This window comes from Hypomesus transpacificus, chromosome 1 (assembly GCF_021917145.1).
Source record: "Hypomesus transpacificus isolate Combined female chromosome 1, fHypTra1, whole genome shotgun sequence".
NCBI classification, from domain to species: Eukaryota; Metazoa; Chordata; class Actinopteri; order Osmeriformes; family Osmeridae; genus Hypomesus; species Hypomesus transpacificus.
This window is the reverse complement of record NC_061060.1, coordinates 11,773,005-11,793,847: the sequence shown is the minus strand read 5'-3', so window position 1 is coordinate 11,793,847 and position 20,843 is coordinate 11,773,005. Positions and strand designations below refer to the sequence as shown.

Here is a 20,843-nt window from a genome sequence, read left to right as displayed (position 1 = left end):
AATTATGAGTTTCACTGAATGCATTTGATCATTTTATTAACATTGTTGGCATGAAAAACACAGAAAATGAAGTAAAATGAAGCACAGAAGTATGATGCAAGGGTGTGTGAAATCACCAACACGTGACTAAGTAAGGACAAGATTTATTGTAAATGTACGGTGGCCAACATGTGCAAACGCGCTGCAAACTAAGAAAACACATGCATACAGACAAAACACAAGCAAATTAAGAAAACATCTTAATTAATTTGACAACACATGCGTAGCATTCAGCAAACGCGCTGCAAATACGCACAACACACCCAAATACATAAACACGCTGCAAATACGCGTTGCAAAAACGAAAGCACGCAAACCAAAAATGCTGCATCCAGTTTTCACAACGGAAGTTTTCCAGGCCTCTAGGGGGAGATCCAAGTGGAACATCTTGATTTTCGGCCCCATGGAGCGAGAGAGAAAGAGAGAGCATATGAAAAGTTTGAACCAACATCGAAGTAAGTCTTTTGAAAAACTGTAAAAGAGGAGGGGCACATGTACAAATGAATACTAATCTTTTTATGTTGCCTCTTTACTTCGATTTTGGTCCCCTTATTCAAAACAAACTTCTCATCTGCCCTCTCTGGTTCAAAAATCACGCTCTTCCACTTAGCGCTCCTACTAGTGGCCTGGAGCTCTTCCGTTGTGTTATCTGGATGCAGCTTTTTTCTGTTTGCATTTGTTTTTTGCAGCGCGTTTCTATATTTGCAGCGTGTTTATGTAGCCCATTTGGTTGTGTTGTATGTATTTGCAGCGCGTTTGCTGAATGCTGCGCATATGTTGTCAAATACATGAAGATGTTTTCTTAATTTGCTTGTGTTTGTCAATTTGCGTGTGCTTTGTCTATATTTGCAGCGCGTTTGCACATGTCGGCCATGTATAAATGGCTAAAACGTCCATTCGCATCACGATGAGATTGACTCCCGCCCATGCATTTACAGTAACGTTTTGTCCTAAGCAGGCTTTAATTAAACTGACCCAATATACTCTTTATAAAGAACAGTGTATTTACATTACACTAGACTGTGTCAGTAAGCAACACACTTGTTCTTATGCGTAGACTACATGCGGCAATCCTTACAAAACATGACAACATTTTCATTGTCAAACACAAGCCATTCCCGACCTGTCAGCCATTTGGCATTACATTTTCTTTTCTTCGTTTCTCTAGTGCTATCAATATCCTCATCCCCTGCCTCATTCCTCTTCTCGCCCCCAGAACTTTGTACTAACCACCGCCGCATTAAGTTAACTTTTTACTTTACTACTCTAGCTAGCTCTTATTACCTCCTATGATCCGCTATGCTTCGTTTGACTTCTTCCTTGTGTTTTCTGGTGGAAACTCCGTTCGTTTCCACGGTTTCTCGCGCCGATTTCACTTCAACTGCGCGCTCTCGATGGGCGTATAAAACGTTAGCACGTAGCATTACGGCACAGTGTTCATGGGAAACTCAGGAAATACTGCCAGGGGGATAAATGACCGAGAACCATGCCGAAAACAGAGCCTTATGTATCATTCATGTAATGCCTCATGTATCACCGGCCAAACTGGCTAGTGAGTTTTTATTAACAAATGAATTTTAACCCGCATTTGGCGGGTTGGCGGGTGTTAATTTAGAACCCTGACCTTAACCCTGGCTATATTACTCTCCGGGAGACCACACATGTTCAGACCAGGTTCAAATAAAGTGCTTGGTAATAGCTCTGGCATGGCCTGCCTGCTGTGGCTATGAAGAGATAGCATGGATGGCCTGTCACAGGCCATCAGCCTGGGCTCCACTCTGATGGAAGGTTGAAGGTCAGAATGAATCAGGCTGCTTCCGCATTGGTCCGAACCTCAAGGTTGTCCATGATATTTACTGATATTCAGATAACGTGTGTTCTCTGCCTCACTAGCCTAGACGGATGGACAGATGACAGGAGGCCCCACAATAAGCGGAAATACCCACACAGAATTACAACATCTGCATATTGTAACACTCCGTTGAATCCGACAGGATAGCCAGAGATAGCAGACTGTGACAGCTGTAGTCACCAGTCAGAGGACCTTTCAGCTTCCTTGAGAACTCAACCATGCACAACCACAAGTCCTGGACGTTTCTGTCATTGGCAGCTCCCTCCCCCTCCTGGAGATCTTCTGTCCAGAGGGTCATTACGACCTAACCACACCATGGTACCTAAATGTCAAGTGACTGACAGATAGATTGGACCAATGATATACAACTTGGCCGAAGCAGGAAAACGACGATCCGAGATTAGGTTGCATTTCCTCTTAGATCGATATTCCTCTTGTTACAGGGATTGTCTGATGGTATTTCAGTTTGGTAGAAGTGAATACATTACCAGCAGTCCTCCTAGAGATGGGGCTGCCTTGAGGTGAGGGAGGGGCAGAGTGTGCTGGGGGGAGAGGGACAGTCATGGAGAGGGGCAGTGATCGACTGAGCCGAGGCTGAGGGATCAATAGTGTCGTGGGCCAGAGTGTGATATGAGCCCTGATAGAGCTCAGTGTTTGTTGGGCCTCAGTGTTTCAGAGCAAATAGTATTTTCCAAATACGCTCGCGCGTGCATACACACACACACACGGTCACACACAAAGTCAGGCAGGCATGAACACACAAAGGCATGTATACACACACACACAGGGGAACATTTCATCATCCTCAGATTCAATAAATCTCAGATCTAGCAATACCCTGGAATAACACCCCTGTAAAAAAACACAAAGATCTATTTTCCATCTCTACTATTCATTGTACTGCCCTGGAACACAAAAATGACTCTGAAAGATACAGCTTTGGGAAACACAAAGAGCCCAATATGCACACAGAGGCCAAGCCTAGACCAAGCCTAACAAACAGGTCGTTTTGTCTTTGAACTAACCTAAAACCAAATCCCAATACATGTTGTACTCACCAGCCTAGTACACACACCCAAGACAGAGATCTAACACTGCAAGACACATTAAAACCAGGACAGCAGAGATTAACTCCAGAGCTCACCCCGTCTTGGCAAAGTTGGTCCAGTAGGTCATCACCACCGCACTGAGCATGACGTCGTTCTTGGAGAAGTTGCAGGGGAACAGGTCGGAGGATCCGATCATGGGAGCGCCAAAAACGTAGGGCACCTCGTCGCCGTGTGCCGCATCTGACCAGGCAGGCTTCATCAGGCTCTGACAGTGGTGGTAGAAGGCATAGAAGTAGGTGGGCGAACCATAGCGTGCATGGAGGTCTGCCGTCACCACTGACGGCTCCACCCACTGGTGGTCGGTGAACAGGGCCACCAGGGTCTTCCGGCGCGTCTCTGGGTTGTCGCGGTCAGCCCAGTCCGTGTACATGAACTTAATGGTTTCCCTCAGGGTGTCCTTCCCCTCTGGGTAGCCATACAGGCTGTCCACAAAGTCTGACACAGAGAAGTCAAAGTCGTTCCCGGAGACGCCGTCCTCAGAGTCCACTACGTTCTCCACGAACCTCAAACCTTCGCCCTGGTTGACGCCCAGCATGATGTCGTAGTTGAGGAACTCGCCCTGCTCCATTAGGATCTCTGGGTCGTCGGGTATGACGTCACCGTCAATGACGGGTCCGAAGGCTACGTGGTAGCGAGCGGGCTGGATGTCCTGTTCCACCAGCTCCCTGGAGCTTTTCTTCCTCAGGCAGTCCACCATGTCCAGAGTGTCCAGAACGTTACAACCCACCTGCAAAACAAACATTCACACACAAAAGTCAGAATCAGAAACAGTCCAAGTCAAGTCAGACAGAGAGAGGGAGAGAGTCAGTGGGAGGCAGTCTGAGTCCGAATGGGAACTGGAACTCCAATTAGAAGAGATGAGAGGAAGAGTACCTTTTCAGCCAGGAAGCGTGTGTACTTGACAGGCTGATAGTTGACAGCCCAGCTGGAGAGGGCACTGCCACTCTGGATGATGGCCCTGTGGAATAGTCCTGTGTGGACAGACAAAGGGGAGCAGAGGGGAGGCGGTCAGAGGGGATGGGAATTTACAAAATGGCAACAACAACAAAAAACACGAACCTAGTTGTTGGATACACACACACAGACACACTCACTCAGTCACACCTGTTTCCAGAAAATGAGCATGATAGTATCATGCTTGTTCTACTGATGGCTACAGATGGTGTGGCCAACAGACAGGCACAGAAAAGAGAGAAGTTGGAAAAATAGGAAAGAAGAAGAGGATGGAAGAGAATGTAAAGAAAGGGGAGAGGAGGAATGGAAGGGGGAAACAAAGACAGAGGACTGCAGAGGAGAGGAGGATGTGGGGAAAGAGTATGAAAAGTGAAAAGTAAGTGGTGATGGATGATGAGAGGAGGTATAAGGGGGATGATGAAGAGGAGGGATGGGGGATGTCCTCATTGTCTGCCAAGCGTGTGTTCTTCCTGCACTAGTGCTATTCATTCTAGCATGCTTGTGTGTGTGTTCAGAACGGATGCTTGTTTCTGAAACTCTGAAGGTAGATGGGACTCAGTTAGAGAGAAGGTCTGGGGGGAGGGGCTATGGCAGGATGGTTGAAGTGTATTATCGTTAGAGTGTGTCATGGCACTGCATCACTGGATTAGACTATTCTACATTTCTTTGTAAAAGAATGTAGTAAACTTACTACAATTATTGTTTTTGACAGATTATTACCTATAAGATTGCGATTCGATTAGACAACATTTTAAGCATGTGGATTTGTGTATGTGTGTGCTTGTCTGTGTGTATGTGTGGGTGCGTATGTTTGTGTGTTTGTATGTGTGTGTGAGCAGCAGCTTCTCCAGCTCAAGCCCTGGCCCATAGAGGTCCTGTAGCTGTGACTCTGCAGGATGTGTGTGTGTGTATGTGCATGTCTGTGTGGACGATGGCCTGTGTAAAGTCCATGGGAGGGGAAGCAGATGTCAAGGATTTCAACCACTTGAAAGCATTAGAGGGCCAGTCCAGAGATGAAAGATGGACGCCTGGGGGCAGAGGGGGCTGGAGCTTAATCCTCCCCTACCTCCCTATACCCCTCCTTGTCTGTAATCCCTTTTTTCTCCCCCCTCTTCTACTCCTCATCTTTCCTTCTCCATTTCTCTCCTCCCTATCCTTACCCCTCCTCTCCCCTATATCCCTGCCTCCTTCGCCCTCTTTCTCTCTTCTCTCTTCCGTATAAACAGCAGTTGTCATTGTACGCAGGTACTCTGCTGAAACCCAATGTTGCTGCCACGCTACACACACACTCTCCACTGATGAACAGATGAACACACACTATCCAGAGACATAGCCACACTCTCTATATACACACTCTCTTTAGAGATCCAGGCACAGGGCGCAAGCATTCCGGGGTTTTGATATATTTCATGTCACCTCAGGTGCGTCTGTGGAGATTCCACAAAGTTTGCCATGAAGTAGATGTCAAAAGGGAGGACAGACAATGAGGGTTCTTCTCCTAAATTACCTTTTCATCTGTGATTTCTTAGACAACATAATATACGTCCTAAACCACAATTGGAATAAAGACCATCAATGGGTCAATCGAGCAAAAACATTTATAGAGCTGTATGCCATCTATGTAAATTATGTTCAGGTTGTTTGTGACTTGAGTCACTCTTGAATAAATTGTTAACTTCCTGTCTTCTGGGTGGCTCATTGGCACCCAAGTAAAAAACAGAACACCCGTCTCCCTCAAAATGGTTTTGCCTAACTTGAAACTTACTTTGTGTCTTCTTATGTTCAATGCATGGCCCACTGGCTGGTTAGCTAGATAATTCATCATCCTTGCCTAGGTAAGTTTATTGCAACTTCATTGTTCAGCCTATGAACAACCAGCTAGCTAACATGAAACGTATACTGGTTTGCCTCCCTGCTGCTGTTTTTTGTCTGAAGTTCATCCCCTAATAACTGAAATTGATATTATAAAAAAATCGCTGGATAAAAAACTAGTTACCCATCAGCTTAGTGGTGTTAGCTTTGAATAAATGTTTTGCTCAGCAGCAATAGCACCTTGCTACAGTAGTTACATGAACTTAACAAATCTGTACATTTACGAGGCTCAGCTGGCTCTTCTTGGTAGGCAGACATATTTGTATTCAGAAATCAATATATCATGTCTGTCATGTGTCTGACAGTCACATTAGACTTTAGGGGTTCTTTTTAAGTTTGGCCCCTGTCACTCCTGTGGTCTGTACATGTGCCTGGGTGACAGTGATCATCCTTTAACATCCTTAAAGGGGTCATTGATTGTTTTTTTTGGGTACTTCACACTGTTCTTTAAATACTTTGGACCTTGTGAATGTAAGCAGATCAAGTTTTTGATGGGTTGTTTGCATACCTGGACCAATCTGAACCTTTTAGGGTGAGTACAACTTGTTGCTTTGACTATGTTTATATATCATATTAGGGCTGGGCGGTATGACGGTATATACCGTGCGACGGTAGAAATGTGTCTACTGGGAGAGATTTGGCTATACTTTATACTATATTTTTGCTTCAGTTTTGTGTTTCAGCAATACTAACGGGGGATTTAGCTATTATATATGATAGTTATAAGTACCACCTTTCATTAGAGATAACAATTATGAAAAATAATACCTTTTTATCCTAAATATTTGACTTTGGTTACAAAGGGTCATTTTGGAGTCTCCAAAAGGCCCTTTTAGAAAACGCCTGGATGTACTCTTATAAAAACATGTGTCAAATATGAATATATTGTGGTATTATGTTTGACTTTTGACTTGAATTGGGTAAGGCTTCAAGCTGTGGTCCAATTTGCTTGACACTGTATGCCTATGTTTAGCCTGTGATCTGCTCCTCTCTCTCACCAACCGTCTCTGGAGGAGGGGATCCCTCTGTGAATTGCTCCTCCCAAGGCTTCTTCAATTTTTTCTCCTGTTGGGAGTTTTCTGGGAGTTTTTCCTTGTCTTCCTTGAGGGTTTAGGTTGGTTGAGGGGCAGTTCTATGGGCCTATGTAAAGCCCTCTATGACATGCTTGCGTGTAAAAAGGGCTATACAAATAAATTTGATTAGAATTCTGTCTTCCAGCTAATATCTACCACCTCTAGGCCTCTTCAGGCCTCTGTTTTCAAAACAAAATGTAGGCGGAGATAGAAACTTTCAATTTCCTTGTGTTCAAGCTACTATTACTCAACACCAGTAGGACTTACAGGGTCCTGACAACAGGGAAAATAACTTCAGTGTCACTTTTCAAAAGGGACCATTTATATGCATTGATATGCAGATTTTCTGTGTACAGAGAAGCTTAAGTCTCTTGCTGTGGTCAAGAGGTCACGCAGCAGGTCTCGGACAATACACATATAGATAGGAGAATGTGCACTTTCACCTTTGGAAAGAGCAACATGCAAAAAATAGTACAAACGATGAGTGATGACCGAACCACCTGTGTATTGTTCTTCCTGTGCATTAAGTTGTGGAATGTGTACCGTTTAAGGACATGTTTTGGTGGTTACTATATTTGTATGGTCTAGCTCATGCATATAATGTCCATCTGAGAGACATGTTTCTCACTCATGCCTATCACTCTGTTGGGGACTGATGGTGTGATCCGAGCTCGATAGCTAATAAACGAAGTCAACTCTTTTTCATTGTGGTGCGTTCCTTTGCCCATCCTCCGACAGACTATCATCTTAACATGCATGTACTCGAAATGGTTCAAGAACAGCTTTCAATTTACTTTGGGTATGCTGTTTAGGCGTTCTTAGGCAGATTTAACAGAATTCTCCGACTAGGGTAACATTGGTTGGGCTGAAAATGGCCCAGGTGCTGTTCTATGAGCCCTGATGCATCCTGTGAAATAGCCCTGGAAAAAAACAAGAGGTTTTCTCCTTTTACGGTATGCTAATGAATATATAGATGAGCTGCGCGCTGAGTGGTTGGTTTTCAGTGAAGCTGCGGAGCAAAGACAACATGGCCAACAGCACTAACTGAAACATCCAAGGTAGAGACTTGAAATGAAAACGTACAAATAAATCTATTATGTCTACACACCATGTTTTCAACAGATTGAATGGATATCATTTGAAATTATAACGTTAGTCGTTTCCACTTCTGTTGTTGAAGCAAACGGGATCGACTTAAGTGGGTAACGTTAGAACTACAGTACAGTTTCGTAAACAAACTATCGTGATTTAACTCAGCTTCAGTTAGCTCTAGTTATCTTGCTGAAAAATAGATCTGGACAAACATGCATCTTGAATTGTAGATTTACATGACAACACGGGTTATTTATTTGAATGAAACACAGTCAGGAACATGAAAGAACGTCGGCCCAATTGCCAATAAACCAGCTAAATCATCACACATTCTACCGATGCTAGATACAGGCAGAATACGTTAGCATTGCTAATAACTGTTAGCGACAACATCAACAGCTTGCGGTTGCGATGAACATAAGGTTGGAACAGCACCTCTTTTCAGCAACAACTTCATAGCAAATCCTGCTTTACATTGTTCCACTGGTTTTCAAAACCGTCCACGGTTAAATGGTTCGAGCAAATGTGTAATTGAGGGTCGAACTGCACAGGGATCTTCTCATAGACAAACATCACAGCCCGTCGAGTGTTTGGTTCCTTAGGAAGTGTCAGCATTCCCTGTATAGCCTGGAACACTGCATTTACGATGATCCATTTTCAATATCCTTTAAAAACTCACTAACTTTCTCCTTTGTAATTCCCATGGAAATACACAGAGTAGCGCGCAACTAAACTAGAGGTGTCAAGGGACTTAGAGGTTCACTGTTTGTCCATTTTACCCACAGAACAGAGTCGTTATTCAACTATGACAAGGTAAAATCAGTTTTGCAACCAATGACCCCTTTAACAGTTATTTAAAAAATCCAATGTGTAATGAATACCACTTGGATATTACAAAGGAAACATTGCTGGGCAGCATGATCGAGAACTAGCAAACGATAAGGGCAATGCACCCACTGCACAAGCCGATGGGACCATTCCAGTCTTCTAATTGGTAAGTGAATGATCATATAAATAATTACCAGGAATGCACATTTAAAAACATTCACAAGTAAAAGGTTACTCTCTGTTTCTGATTCTGAACTCGTCTTTCCCCACAGATGCGTCAGAGGAGATGGTGGTGCCACGGGAAGGAAGCTCACTGCTGGTCATGCATGCGGCACCTCTGTCTATATCGGACCCAGATAGCTAGCTGGATGCAGAGACCAAGACCATGAAGCTTATGCATAACATTAATTAATTTTAAACAATTGTTTGATTTGAAATGTGTTCATTATTCAGGCAAAGCAATTCAAATCTAATAAGCTGAAGACTTTATCCACACAATTAATGGTAGTTACATCAATCAACTACCACTTTTACAATACAACTTTTACAATATGGGAAATATAATTTCCCATATTAATATGGCATATAATTTGCACATTACACACTATCCAGATATACAGACACAATCTCTACATACATACTTGTTTAATAGATATAGACCCACCCTCCAGAGCCACAGACCATATTCCCAGGTCCACCAACAGCATGTCCAGGGCTACAGACACACAGAGCCATAGACACAAAGATCCACAGACCTCTGGAGGTGTTAGTAATCTCAGTAAAGGTACAGCAAAGCAGGCACATAGCCTCCCTTATCCAGACAGGTTGAAATAAAACAGGATCAAATCAGATCGCAAGATCAGATACCTTTTTGTAAGTATTTACTGCATTTGATTTATCTTAAAGTCTTAGATAATCGTATTTAATTTGTTGTCTAAACACATGAAAAAGACTATTAACTATGTAGCACTGAATTGTGGAGTTGTACGCACCCAATGATTAATAGATTGACAAATGAAATGGATCATCGTGGAAGGAAAAACAAATTGCAACACAGTTATTTCACTGTAGAGCATCTACTGACGGGAGTCACCTGATGGGAGTCAGGTGGCTGAGCGGTTAGGGAATCGGGCTAGTAATCAGAAGGTCGCTGGTTCAATTCCCGGCCGTGCAAAATGACGTGTCCTTGGGCAAGGTACTTCACCCTACTTGCCTCGGGGGGAATGTCCCTGTAGTTACTGTAAGTCGCTCTGGATAAGAGCGTCTGCTAAATGATTAAATGTAAATGTACTGGATTAAAACGTTAACTGACTTACTGATCTGTAACGCACACTCCAGGGGGGTATTCCAGGTAGCGGGTTTAGTGAAAACTTTGAGTTGTTTAACCCTGAAAAGAGGCATACTCCGAGTTCCACGTTCCAGAAAGAGAGGTAACGAAACCTTTTGGTAAGTTTCCATGGTAACTTACTCTGTGAAACTAACCTGCTCGCTAGCAGGTTTTCCATGCCAAACTCTGCATTTCTACCGATCCCCTCCCACTTTAAGAGCTCGATAGCTTTGGCAGACACGGCATATCATTTCCTGGTTCAGCCGAGCGATCTCGATTTTTTATTTATTTGCTTAGTTATACGCTGGGAGACGATTTTAAAATTGCGATTTGATGTGCTTTAATTCCCTAATGAATACCTAAGTTAACGTTACCATTTCCCGTCACAATCTGTAATTTATTTTAGCAACATTCTCAGCCCTTGGGCCTTCGTCGCTAGTGTTACATGCCGTGGACATGCACTCAGAATTGACCAAATGCTTTTGAGCACTGAAATAAATACAAATTTAAATTGTATTTAGTCTTCTTCATTGCCTACAAATAGAAATCACAATGAGGAGCCCAGCCTATTTCTATCGGCTATTGTTCCTACAATTTACATGATTCATATGATTCCTACAATTTACATGATGTACCATCCTGAAACTGGTGTTTTAGCAAATCTATTTCAACATTGTAGGGGGTCAATATTGGCCAAACAACCGAAAGTAATTCCCCTATGGTTTGAAGGAAGATGGGAAACTGAACAGTGTATTTAGCATTAACCAAATAATGCCAATACCAATGGAATTACAGTTATTTGACTATTTAGATTTTTGAGTATAAATCAGAGCAAGAACGGTCAAATTAAGGTTGAATAATTTTTATCATATTGCAAATGAATGATATCAATGAAGGTTAACTCTTATGCCTACTCTACCAAGATTATGACTGTAAACCAGAGATAGAAAGCAAGAGTGAGGAAGAAAGAGTAGGACAAGCTAGAGCTGAGGGAAACTGCTACTACAAGTTGAAATGGGCACCGATTGATATTTAAACTTTGTATCATGTCGAATATGATTAAAACCATGGTGACGTCGAGGCTACAATCCCAAGCGTAGCCTATAAGCAAAATATGCATTACCTGTTCGTAGTATGTTTTTATATGTAGCCTAATATAACATTGAACATGCTGTTTTATTAAGTCCACCATTTTTTCTCCTGTAATATTAATGGACAGTGGGGTTAAATGTATGGACTGGCTATTGCATTCAAATATTAAATGCATTGACTCAGCAATTGTTTCCGACGCCAATTGTAGCTAAAGCCTACGCTGCTACAGCTGTGTTGCTTTTTTTCCAGAACATATGGTCAGATTGACCGTAACTCAGAGTTCAGGGGTTAATCTCAGAGTTTGTTAAAACCGTATTCCAGGTAGCGGGTTTAACAAACTCCAAGATTAGCCCTGAACTCTGAGTTGAGTTAGTCTAACATGGGAAACTCTGAAAATTCGGTTCCAGAAAAGCTGATATGAATTTGTTAACTCAACTCGGAGTACGTCAACTCAGAGTTAAGCGCGGGCATGAGAACTATTGAAAGCCAACATCAATGGAGCTCCGATTCTAGGATCCACCATGGCACACGACGAAAAAAACGTTGCATACTCCACCAAACTTCAGATAAAAGTTGTATTTCGTGTTTATAGTCGAGCACATATTCCAGGAAAAAAGCAACACGGCTGTAGCAGCATAGTGGTGTGGGAGACAATTGCTGCCGAGTCAAGGCATACATTTGAAGGCAATAGCCAGTCCATAAATTGAACATTTAACCCCACTGTTTGTTAATATTACAGGAGAAAGTGTTCAATGTTTTATTAAATGTAAAAACATACTACGAACCGGTAACGCATTTTGCTTAGGCTATACGCTTGTGATTGTAGCCTCGACGTCACCTTAGTGACGTTTCTCAACATTTACTTTTATTTACAGGCTTGTACGGAATTGTCAGTTACACTGACATTGTGAGAATAATTAATATTCAAAAAACGATTTGCACATTCTGATCCTGTTGAACAGAGCATAGATGTTGTATACAGTGAGATGTTCATTTAATGGCAAGTGAATTTTGCATGTGGAACTGTGAAATGTAGCTAATGTAATCTCATGTAATCTCATGTATACCCAGTTACAAGTAAATGAGTTGTACAAATTGCAACTCGTGAAGAAAGTGCCAAAAACTGACCAAGAGATGGTTTAGCCCTACTTAAGGTAGAAGAATAAAGGCTAATCTCCAAAAAGATTTACTGGAACACCAGTTACGGGAGGGGGCATGGTCACAGGTGATGTTAATTGTAGGAACAATAACCTACATTAATATTAATTGTTGAATTTGCTGAATTTTCTATTTTGACCAAGAGATGTTGTACATCGGGCAGAAGAATAAAGGCTGATCTTGTAAGGCTATCTACCTGCCCCCACCTCTCATATGGTAAAATATGGAGTTACTGGATGGAGTCTCAACTTGATGGCTCTCACATCTTTGTAACTTACTGTAGCATTGCTAGACATGTTGATAAGTAAGGGTCAAGATTCTGGTGTGATTGTAGTTGTTCTTGGGTATAAAAGGAATTGTGAAGCATTGTTCTGTGGATTCTTGATCTCCTGAGACCTTCTCCTCAGCTCTGGCTTGGCCTAGGCCTACTCCTTCTACCTCACCTCATGCTTTCTATCTCTGGTTTACAATAATCATGGTAGAGTAGGCATAAGAGTTAACTTAATTGATTGCATTCATTTGCAATATGATAAAATGATTATATTATTTAACCTTCATTTGACCATTCTTGCTCTGATTTAACCCAAAGAGTCAAATAACTGTAATTCCATTGGTATTGGCATTATTTGGTTAATGTTAATACACTGTTCAGTTTCCCATCTTCCTTCAAACCATAGGGGAATTAGTTTCAGTTGTTTGGCCAATATATCGACCCCCAACAATGTTGAAATAGATTTGCTGAAATAACAGCTACAGGACTGTAGCCTACATCATGTAAATTGTAGGAATCATATGAATCATGTAAATTGTAGGAACAATAGCCGATAGAAATTGGCTCATTGTTGGATTTCTATTTGTAGGCAATAAAGAAGACCAAATATAATTTCAATTATTTTTCTTTATTTCAGTGGCAAAAGGTATTTGGTCAATTCTGAGTGCAAATCCACAAATTACAGATTGTGACAGGAAACAGTGACGTTAACTTAGGTATTTATCAGGGAATTAAAGTACATCAAACCGCAGTCTTAAAATCGTCTCCCGGCGTATAACTAAGCGAATACATTTTTGTTCGAGATCGCTCGGCTGAACCAGGAAATGATATGCCGTGTCTGCCAACGCTATCAGGCTAAGAAAGTGGGGGCGGATCGGTTGAAACCAGAGTTTGGCATGGATAACCTGCTATCGAGCAGGTTAGTTTCAATGAGTAAGTTACCATGGAAACTTACCAAAAGGTTTCGTTACCTCTCTTTCTGGAACGCGGAACTCGGAGTATGCCTCTTTTCAGGGTTAAACAACTCAAAGTTTTCATTAAACCCGCTACTTGGAATACCCCCCAGGTTCCATAGAGCAATACACACACAAATAATACACACACAGTCACACAAACATGCGCACAGAGAAAGGCCATGCCATATTCCTCTCCTTCTATCTCCCCCTATTGGAGTGTCAGTCCTTTGTACCTGGCATGTTTAGCTTTGTAAAGGCAACAGATATGCGCCTGTCCGTCAGTCTGGGCTGACACCTCGGCACAGAGACGATCCATCACTGGCTCACTCCGCTGGCAGATTGAGGTCAGCCTGAATTATGACTGGAGCTCCGGGCTAATCAGTCATCACCCCCCCCCCCACTACCCCCCTTGGCTCTCCTCTGCTCCAATGTAAGTGGCACCCGGCGCGGGTGTGTGTGTATGTGTGACTGTGTGAGCGGGAGGCTGCGGTCGGCCGACCCTGACTGGGCTGCCCCTCTCTAGATGGCCGTTAAACACAGAGCCGTCGAAATGAGGCGCGGGCCTCATTGGTCGAGCAGGTCACAGGTAATTTACTGTTGATAGAATAGGGCGACCTTGGAGCATGACAACCACTACGGTTCTAATTCTGCACACATAAATGCACACACATAAATTGACGTACACACACACAGCCCAATCCCCTTCCTGAGGGTGCAGCAGATATTTCAGCCATTCTCCACACATACACACACACACAAACACTAACACAAAACAGCAGAAGCCCTCAGTCAAGTAATCTATGCTTGGCATTTACTTGTGTGAATTCTATAGAAAGGCCCTCAGAACAGACTCAGTCCTCGCCTGCCTGACACAGCATGACTCTTTAGATCCCCAGCCATCATAGGCTAGCTTGCAAAATAGGCTAGCATGCTCAGACTAAGACAATGACAAATGAAACACTGAGAAAGAAGATTCCACTTAGATTTTGTTGAGGAAGGAAACTATCCTAAGCTTGTTGAGGACAGATATTCTGCCAAGCCATCTAAATGCTGGTGCAACCCAGAGCCTGATGTCAGTTGGAGTGTGTCACTGTAGGGGGTTTACAGTAATATTGGCCAAACAACCAAAACAGATTTCCCCTATGTTTGAAGGAAGAGGGGAAACTGAACAGTGTATGAACATTAACCAAATACTGCAAATACCAATATAAATACAGTTATTTGACTCTTTGGGATAAATCAGAGCAAGAATGGTGAAAGTAATGTTAAATTAAAATATACATTTAATAATATTCCAAATGAATTAAATCAATTACAAGGCAAATATATAAAAAAATTAAGGTTAACTCTTACCCTAACCATACTCTATCATGATTATTGTAAATCAGAGAGAAAGCAAGAGGTAAGGAAGGAGAAGGAGTAGGACAAGCCAGAGCAGGAAAGGAAGAATCCTTTATACCCAAGAACAACCAATCACACCACATCCCACCACTTGCTTCCACGCAATGCCCTTACGGACCACTAGTTTCCAGTACAGCACTCAGCTGGACTCACTCGATAAACATGACCCATGATCTCTCCTTTTTTAGTGGGTATCCCCTTCAGTTAACCTGTGCTCTTCCACTATATTTTTGTTTCTGTCTTTCTCCCCCTCTCTCCTTCATGTCATCCCTGGTGTAGTTATGGTGCCATGGGTTCTTATACAGCTCTGGATAAGAGCGTCTGCTAAATGACTAAATGTAAAATGTAAATGTAAACTTCAAATCGATCATACTGCGATTTGAAAGGGCAAGTGGTCGCCGCGGAGACGATGGCACGATCGCTAAGGAATATCTTACACTTCCTGCTATCCCTGAGGCTGTGTGGACGCACTGGAAGATGGCATATAAAGGCAGGCGGTCGGGGGAAGGGGTATGTGTGTGTGTGTGTGAGTGATGAAGTATTCGAGTGATTAAGTGCAATGGATGATCATAAAACAGAATGCCTTGTCTCCCTCAACGTATCTCCTTTCCTATCCCAAAGGCTTCTCTTCTTTCCTCATCCGATGTCCTTTCCTCCCCTCCTTTCTTCTTCTCTCTCCTCTCCTCAATGGGACATAAGTCTAAAACATACTCTATCAACAGTGTGAGACCTGGACCCAGGATTGATGTGCATCTCAGACCAGAGAGTGTGATATCTCAGACTAATCACACCCTGACGTCCCCTGATCAATACACACATTCCAGTAAGCCCTATGAGACAACATACACATACAGTGCCCTCCAAAAGTATTGGAACAGTGAGGCAAATTCCTTTATTTTTGCTGTAGACTGAAAACATTTGGGCTTGACATCAAATAATGAACGTGAGACCAGAGATCAACGTTTCAGCTTTTATTTCCAGGTATTTACATCAGGATCTGATGCACAACTAAGAAAATATCACATTTTGTTTGAATCCACCCATTTGTCATGTGAGCAAAAGTATTGGAACAGATATACTTAAAACATATTTAAGTGAATAAGACTTAATATTTAGTTGCAAATCCTTTGCTTTCAATAACTGCAGCAAGTCTGTGACCCATTGACGTCACCAAACTTTTACATTCTTCCTTTTTGATGCTTTCCCAGGCTTTCACTGCAGCCTCTTTCAGTTGTTGTTTGTTTTGTGGGGTTCCTCCCTTCAGTCTCCTCTTAAGCAGTTAAAATGCATGCTCTATAGGGTTTAAGTCTGGAGATTGACTTGGCCAGTCTAATACCTTCCATTTCTTGCCCCTGATGAACTCCTTTGTTGTTTTGGCAGTGTGTTTTGGGTCGTTATCTTGCTGCATGATGAAGGCTCTGCCAATCAGTTTGGTTGCATCTTTCCTTAAATTGGCAGACAAAATGTTTCTGTAGACTTCCGAGGTCATTTTGCTGCTGCCATCATGTGTTACATCCTCAATGAAGATTAATGAGCCCGTCCCAGAAGAAGCCATGCAAGTCCAAGCCATGACATTACCTCCACCGTGTTTCACAGATGAGCTTGTGTGTTTGGGATCATGAGCAGTTCCTTTCTTTCTCCAAACTTTAGCCTTTCCATCATTTTGGTAAAAGTTAATCTTTGTCTCATCAGTCCATAAAACTTTGTCCCAGAATTTTTGAGGTTCATCTCTGTACTTTTTGGCAATTTCCAGCCTGGCCTTCCTATTCTTCTTGCTAATGAGTGGTTTGCATCTTCTGGTGTAGCCCTTGTACTTTTGTTCATGAAGTCTTCTGCGAACAGTAGATAGTGATACCTTCACTCCTGCCATCTGGAGGTTGTTGCTGATCTCACTAACAGTTGTTTTAGGGTCTTTCTTTACAGCTCTCACAATGTTTCTGTCATCAACTGCTGATGTTTTCCTTGGTCTACCTGTTCGACGTCTGTTACTTAGTACACCAGTAGTTTTCTTCTTCTTCAGGACATTCCAAATGGTTGTACTGGCTATGGCCAATGTTTCTGCAATGGCTCTGATTGATTTTCCATCTTCTCTAAGACTCACAATTGCTTGTTTTTCACCCAAAGACAGCGCTCTGGTTTTCATGTTGTTTTCACCTCTGAATACAGTCTGCATAGACAAAACCTATCTTACCCAATCTGAACCTGAGTGTAGACATTCAGTGGTATTTATTGATTGAATAATGTATGTAATAGGACACACCTGGGCAACAAAACACACCTGTCAGTCACATGTTCCAATACTTTTGCTCACGTGACAAATGGGTGGGTTCGAACAAAAAGGTGATATTTTCTAATTTGTGCATCAGATCCTGATGTAAATACCTGGAAATAAAAGCTGAAACGTTGATCTCTAGTTTCACATTCATCGTTTGATGTCAAGCCCAAATGTTTTCAGTCTACAGCAAAAATAAAGGAATTGGCCTCACTGTTCCAATACTTTTGGAGGGCACTGTACATGCACAAACACACACATGCACACAAATACACACACATCACTCCAGGCCTGTCTGTGTCTGCACACCCTCTCACTCAGCATCATCCCAGTACCCCTCAGTTTACTGATCTATCTAGGACACAAGCTTGCACACACACCTAATCTCCTCTCTCCCTGCTCCCCCAGCCAATAGAATGCTTTCTCCAACAATTTTCTCTTTTTACACCAATGCATGTGGCACTAATACTTCTGAGAACTAAGAACCACTGATGCTCTCGCTAGAACCACTGCTCCTCCTGTTATGACTACTGCTGGTACTGCTGCTCCTGTTAGGACTACTGCTGCTCCTGTTAGAACTACTGCTGCTCCTGCTGTTTCTGTTAGAACTACTGCTGCTCCTGTTAGAACTACAGCTGCTCCTGCTGTTTCTGTTAGAACTACTGCTGCTCCTGCTGCTCCTGGTAGGACTACTGCTGCACCTGTTAGAACTACTGCTGCTCCTGCCGAGCCTGCTAGGACAACTGCTGCTCCTGGTGCTCCTGTTAGAACCACTGCTGTTCTTGCTGCTCCTGCTAGAACTACTGCAGCTCCTGTTAGAACTACTGCTGGTCTGCTGATCTGCACTCCCTCTCCCTCTGCTCATTAGTCAGAACCCTGACCAATGACACACTATGTCACAAACACACACAAGCTACTAGATCATTTTAATGACACTTTACGCATATGCAGACACACCCTTACTAGGCGTAATGAGTTGTTGGAGGGTTATCTGTGTGTTATCAGTGTGTATCTTTATGTCACCGCAGTGTAAACCTAATCCCATTAGATGAGACAACACCTTGAATATGTTTTCTGATTCCTCTCCTACATAAATAGACTAACGCCTCCAGCTCACCATCAATCTATTTGTAGAGAGGAACAACAGAAGTGTGCTGTGTAGTGTGTCTGTGCCAGCCTGTACATGTGTGTGTGTTTATTTGTGTATGTCTGTGCTCAGCTGCTGAGAAAAATCGGAGTTGTGCTCTTTCTAAATATATATTATCAGAGTATAATAGACCAGAGAGTGTGATATCTCAGACTAATCACACCCTGACGTTCCCTGGTCAATACACACATTCCAGTAAGCCCTATGAGACAACATACAGTGCCCTCCAAAAGTATTGGAACAGTGAGGCCAATTCCTTTATTTTTGCTGTAGACTGAAAACATTTGGGCTTGACATCAAACGATGAATGTGAAACCAGAGATCAACGTTTCAGCTTTTATTTCCAGGTATTTACATCAGGATCTGATGCACAAATTAGAAAATATCACCTTTTTGTTCGAACCCACCCATTTGTCACGTGAGCAAAAGTATTGGAACATGTGACTGACAGGTGTGTTTTGTTGCCCAGGTGTGTCCTATTACATACATTATTCAATCAATAAATACCACTGAATGTCTACACTCAGGTTCAGATTGGGTAAGATAGGTTTTGTCTATGCAGACTGTATTCAGAGGTGAAAACAACATGAAAACCAGAGCGCTGTCTTTGGGTGAAAAACAAGCAATTGTGAGTCTTAGAGAAGATGGAAAATCAATCAGAGCCATTGCAGAAACATTGGCCATAGCCAGTACAACCATTTGGAATGTCCTGAAGAAGAAGAAAACTACTGGTGCATAAAGTAACAGACGTCGAACAGGTAGACCAAGGAAAACATCAGCAGTTGATGACAGAAACATTGTGAGAGCTGTAAGGAAAGACCCTAAAACAACTGTTAGTGAGATCAGCAACAACCTCCAGATGGCAGGAGTGAAGGTATCACTATCTACTGTTCGCAGAAGACTTCATGAACAAAAGTACAAGGGCTACACCAGAAGATGCAAACCACTCATTAGCAAGAAGAATAGGAAGGCCAGGCTGGAATTTGCCAAAAAGTACAGAGATGAACCTCAAAAATTCTGGGACAAAGTTTTATGGACTGATGAGACAAAGATTAACTTTTACCAAAGTGATGGAAAGGCTAAAGTTTGAAGAAAGAAAGGAACTGCTCATGATCCCAAACACACAAGCTCATCTGTGAAACACGGTGGAGGTAATGTCATGGCTTGGGCTTGCATGGCTTCTTCTGGGACGGGCTCATTAATCTTCATTGAGGATGTAACACATGATGGCAGCAGCAAAATGAACTCGGAAGTCTACAGAAACATTTTGTCTGCCAATTTAAGGAAAGATGCAACCAAACTGATTGGCAGAGCCTTCATCATGCAGCAAGATAACGACCCAAAACACACTGCCAAAACAACAAAGGAGTTCATCAGGGGCAAGAAATGGAAGGTATTAGACTGGCCAAGTCAATCTCCAGACTTAAACCCTATAGAGCATGCATTTTACCTGCTTAAGAGGAGACTGAAGGGAGGAACCCCACAAAACAAACAACAACTGAAAGAGGCTGCAGTGAAAGCCTGGGAAAGCATCAAAAAGGAAGAATGCAAAAGTTTGGTGACGTCAATGGGTCACAGACTTGCTGCAGTTATTGAAAGCAAAGGATTTGCAACTAAATATTAAGTCTTATTCACTTAAATATGTTTTAAGTATATCTGTTCCAATACTTTTGATCACATGACAAATGGGTGGATTCAAACAAAATGTGATATTTTCTTAGTTGTGCATCAGATCCTGATGTAAATACCTGGAAATAAAAGCTGAAACGTTGATCTCTGGTCTCACGTTCATTATTTGATGTCAAGCCCAAATGTTTTCAGTCTACAGCAAAAATAAAGGAATTTGCCTCACTGTTCCAATACTTTTGGAGGGCACTGTACACATGCATGCCCAAACACACACGCCACACACACATCACTCCAGGCCTGTCTATGTCTGCACATCCTCTCAGTCAGCATCATCCCAGTTTACTCCTCAGTTTACTGATCTATCTAAGATACAAGTTTGCAGCTCCTCCTTAACCTTTCATCTCCCTCTACTCTTTCTCCTCCTCCCTCCTCCCCATACCCATCATCTACCTTCACCTCATTCCCTCATAGCCATCCTCTTCCTACCCATCTTTCCATCCCATGTTTCTGTCTCTCTCCGAGGGTGTGGCCACAGTCAGTGGCCCCGATTAAATCACTCCACACTCCCCCGGTCTCTGCACCTGTCTCCCATCAACTCATCAGCCCCACAGTATTTCAACCCAGGTTTTCCTGTCATTCAAATTGTTGTTTCGTCTCCCTTGGTAGTAAACCTTTCTTGGAAGCGGTAGATAAAGCTCCCTTTGAGTTTTGCAAGTGTTTTTTTGCTTTGCTAACCTTTCGTGTTTATTTTCCCTGTTTCTACCCTGCTTG

The 20,843-nt window shown here is 42.6% G+C and overlaps 1 protein-coding gene across 1 annotated transcript in view; it reads right to left on the bottom strand.

Annotated features, from left to right (window-relative positions):
- Nucleotides 1–3,031: 3,031 nt before the first annotated feature.
- LOC124470116 (neuroligin-3-like) overlaps nucleotides 3,032–20,843 on the bottom strand; it is a 241,297-nt gene continuing 223,485 nt past the window's right edge. The window contains exons 5-6 of the mRNA XM_047023866.1: nucleotides 3,874–3,971; nucleotides 3,032–3,727 (exon numbers count right to left, since the gene is read on the bottom strand). Of these exons, the coding sequence (XP_046879822.1) occupies nucleotides 3,032–3,727; nucleotides 3,874–3,971 (794 nt within the window). The remainder of the gene's footprint in view (nucleotides 3,728–3,873; nucleotides 3,972–20,843) is intronic.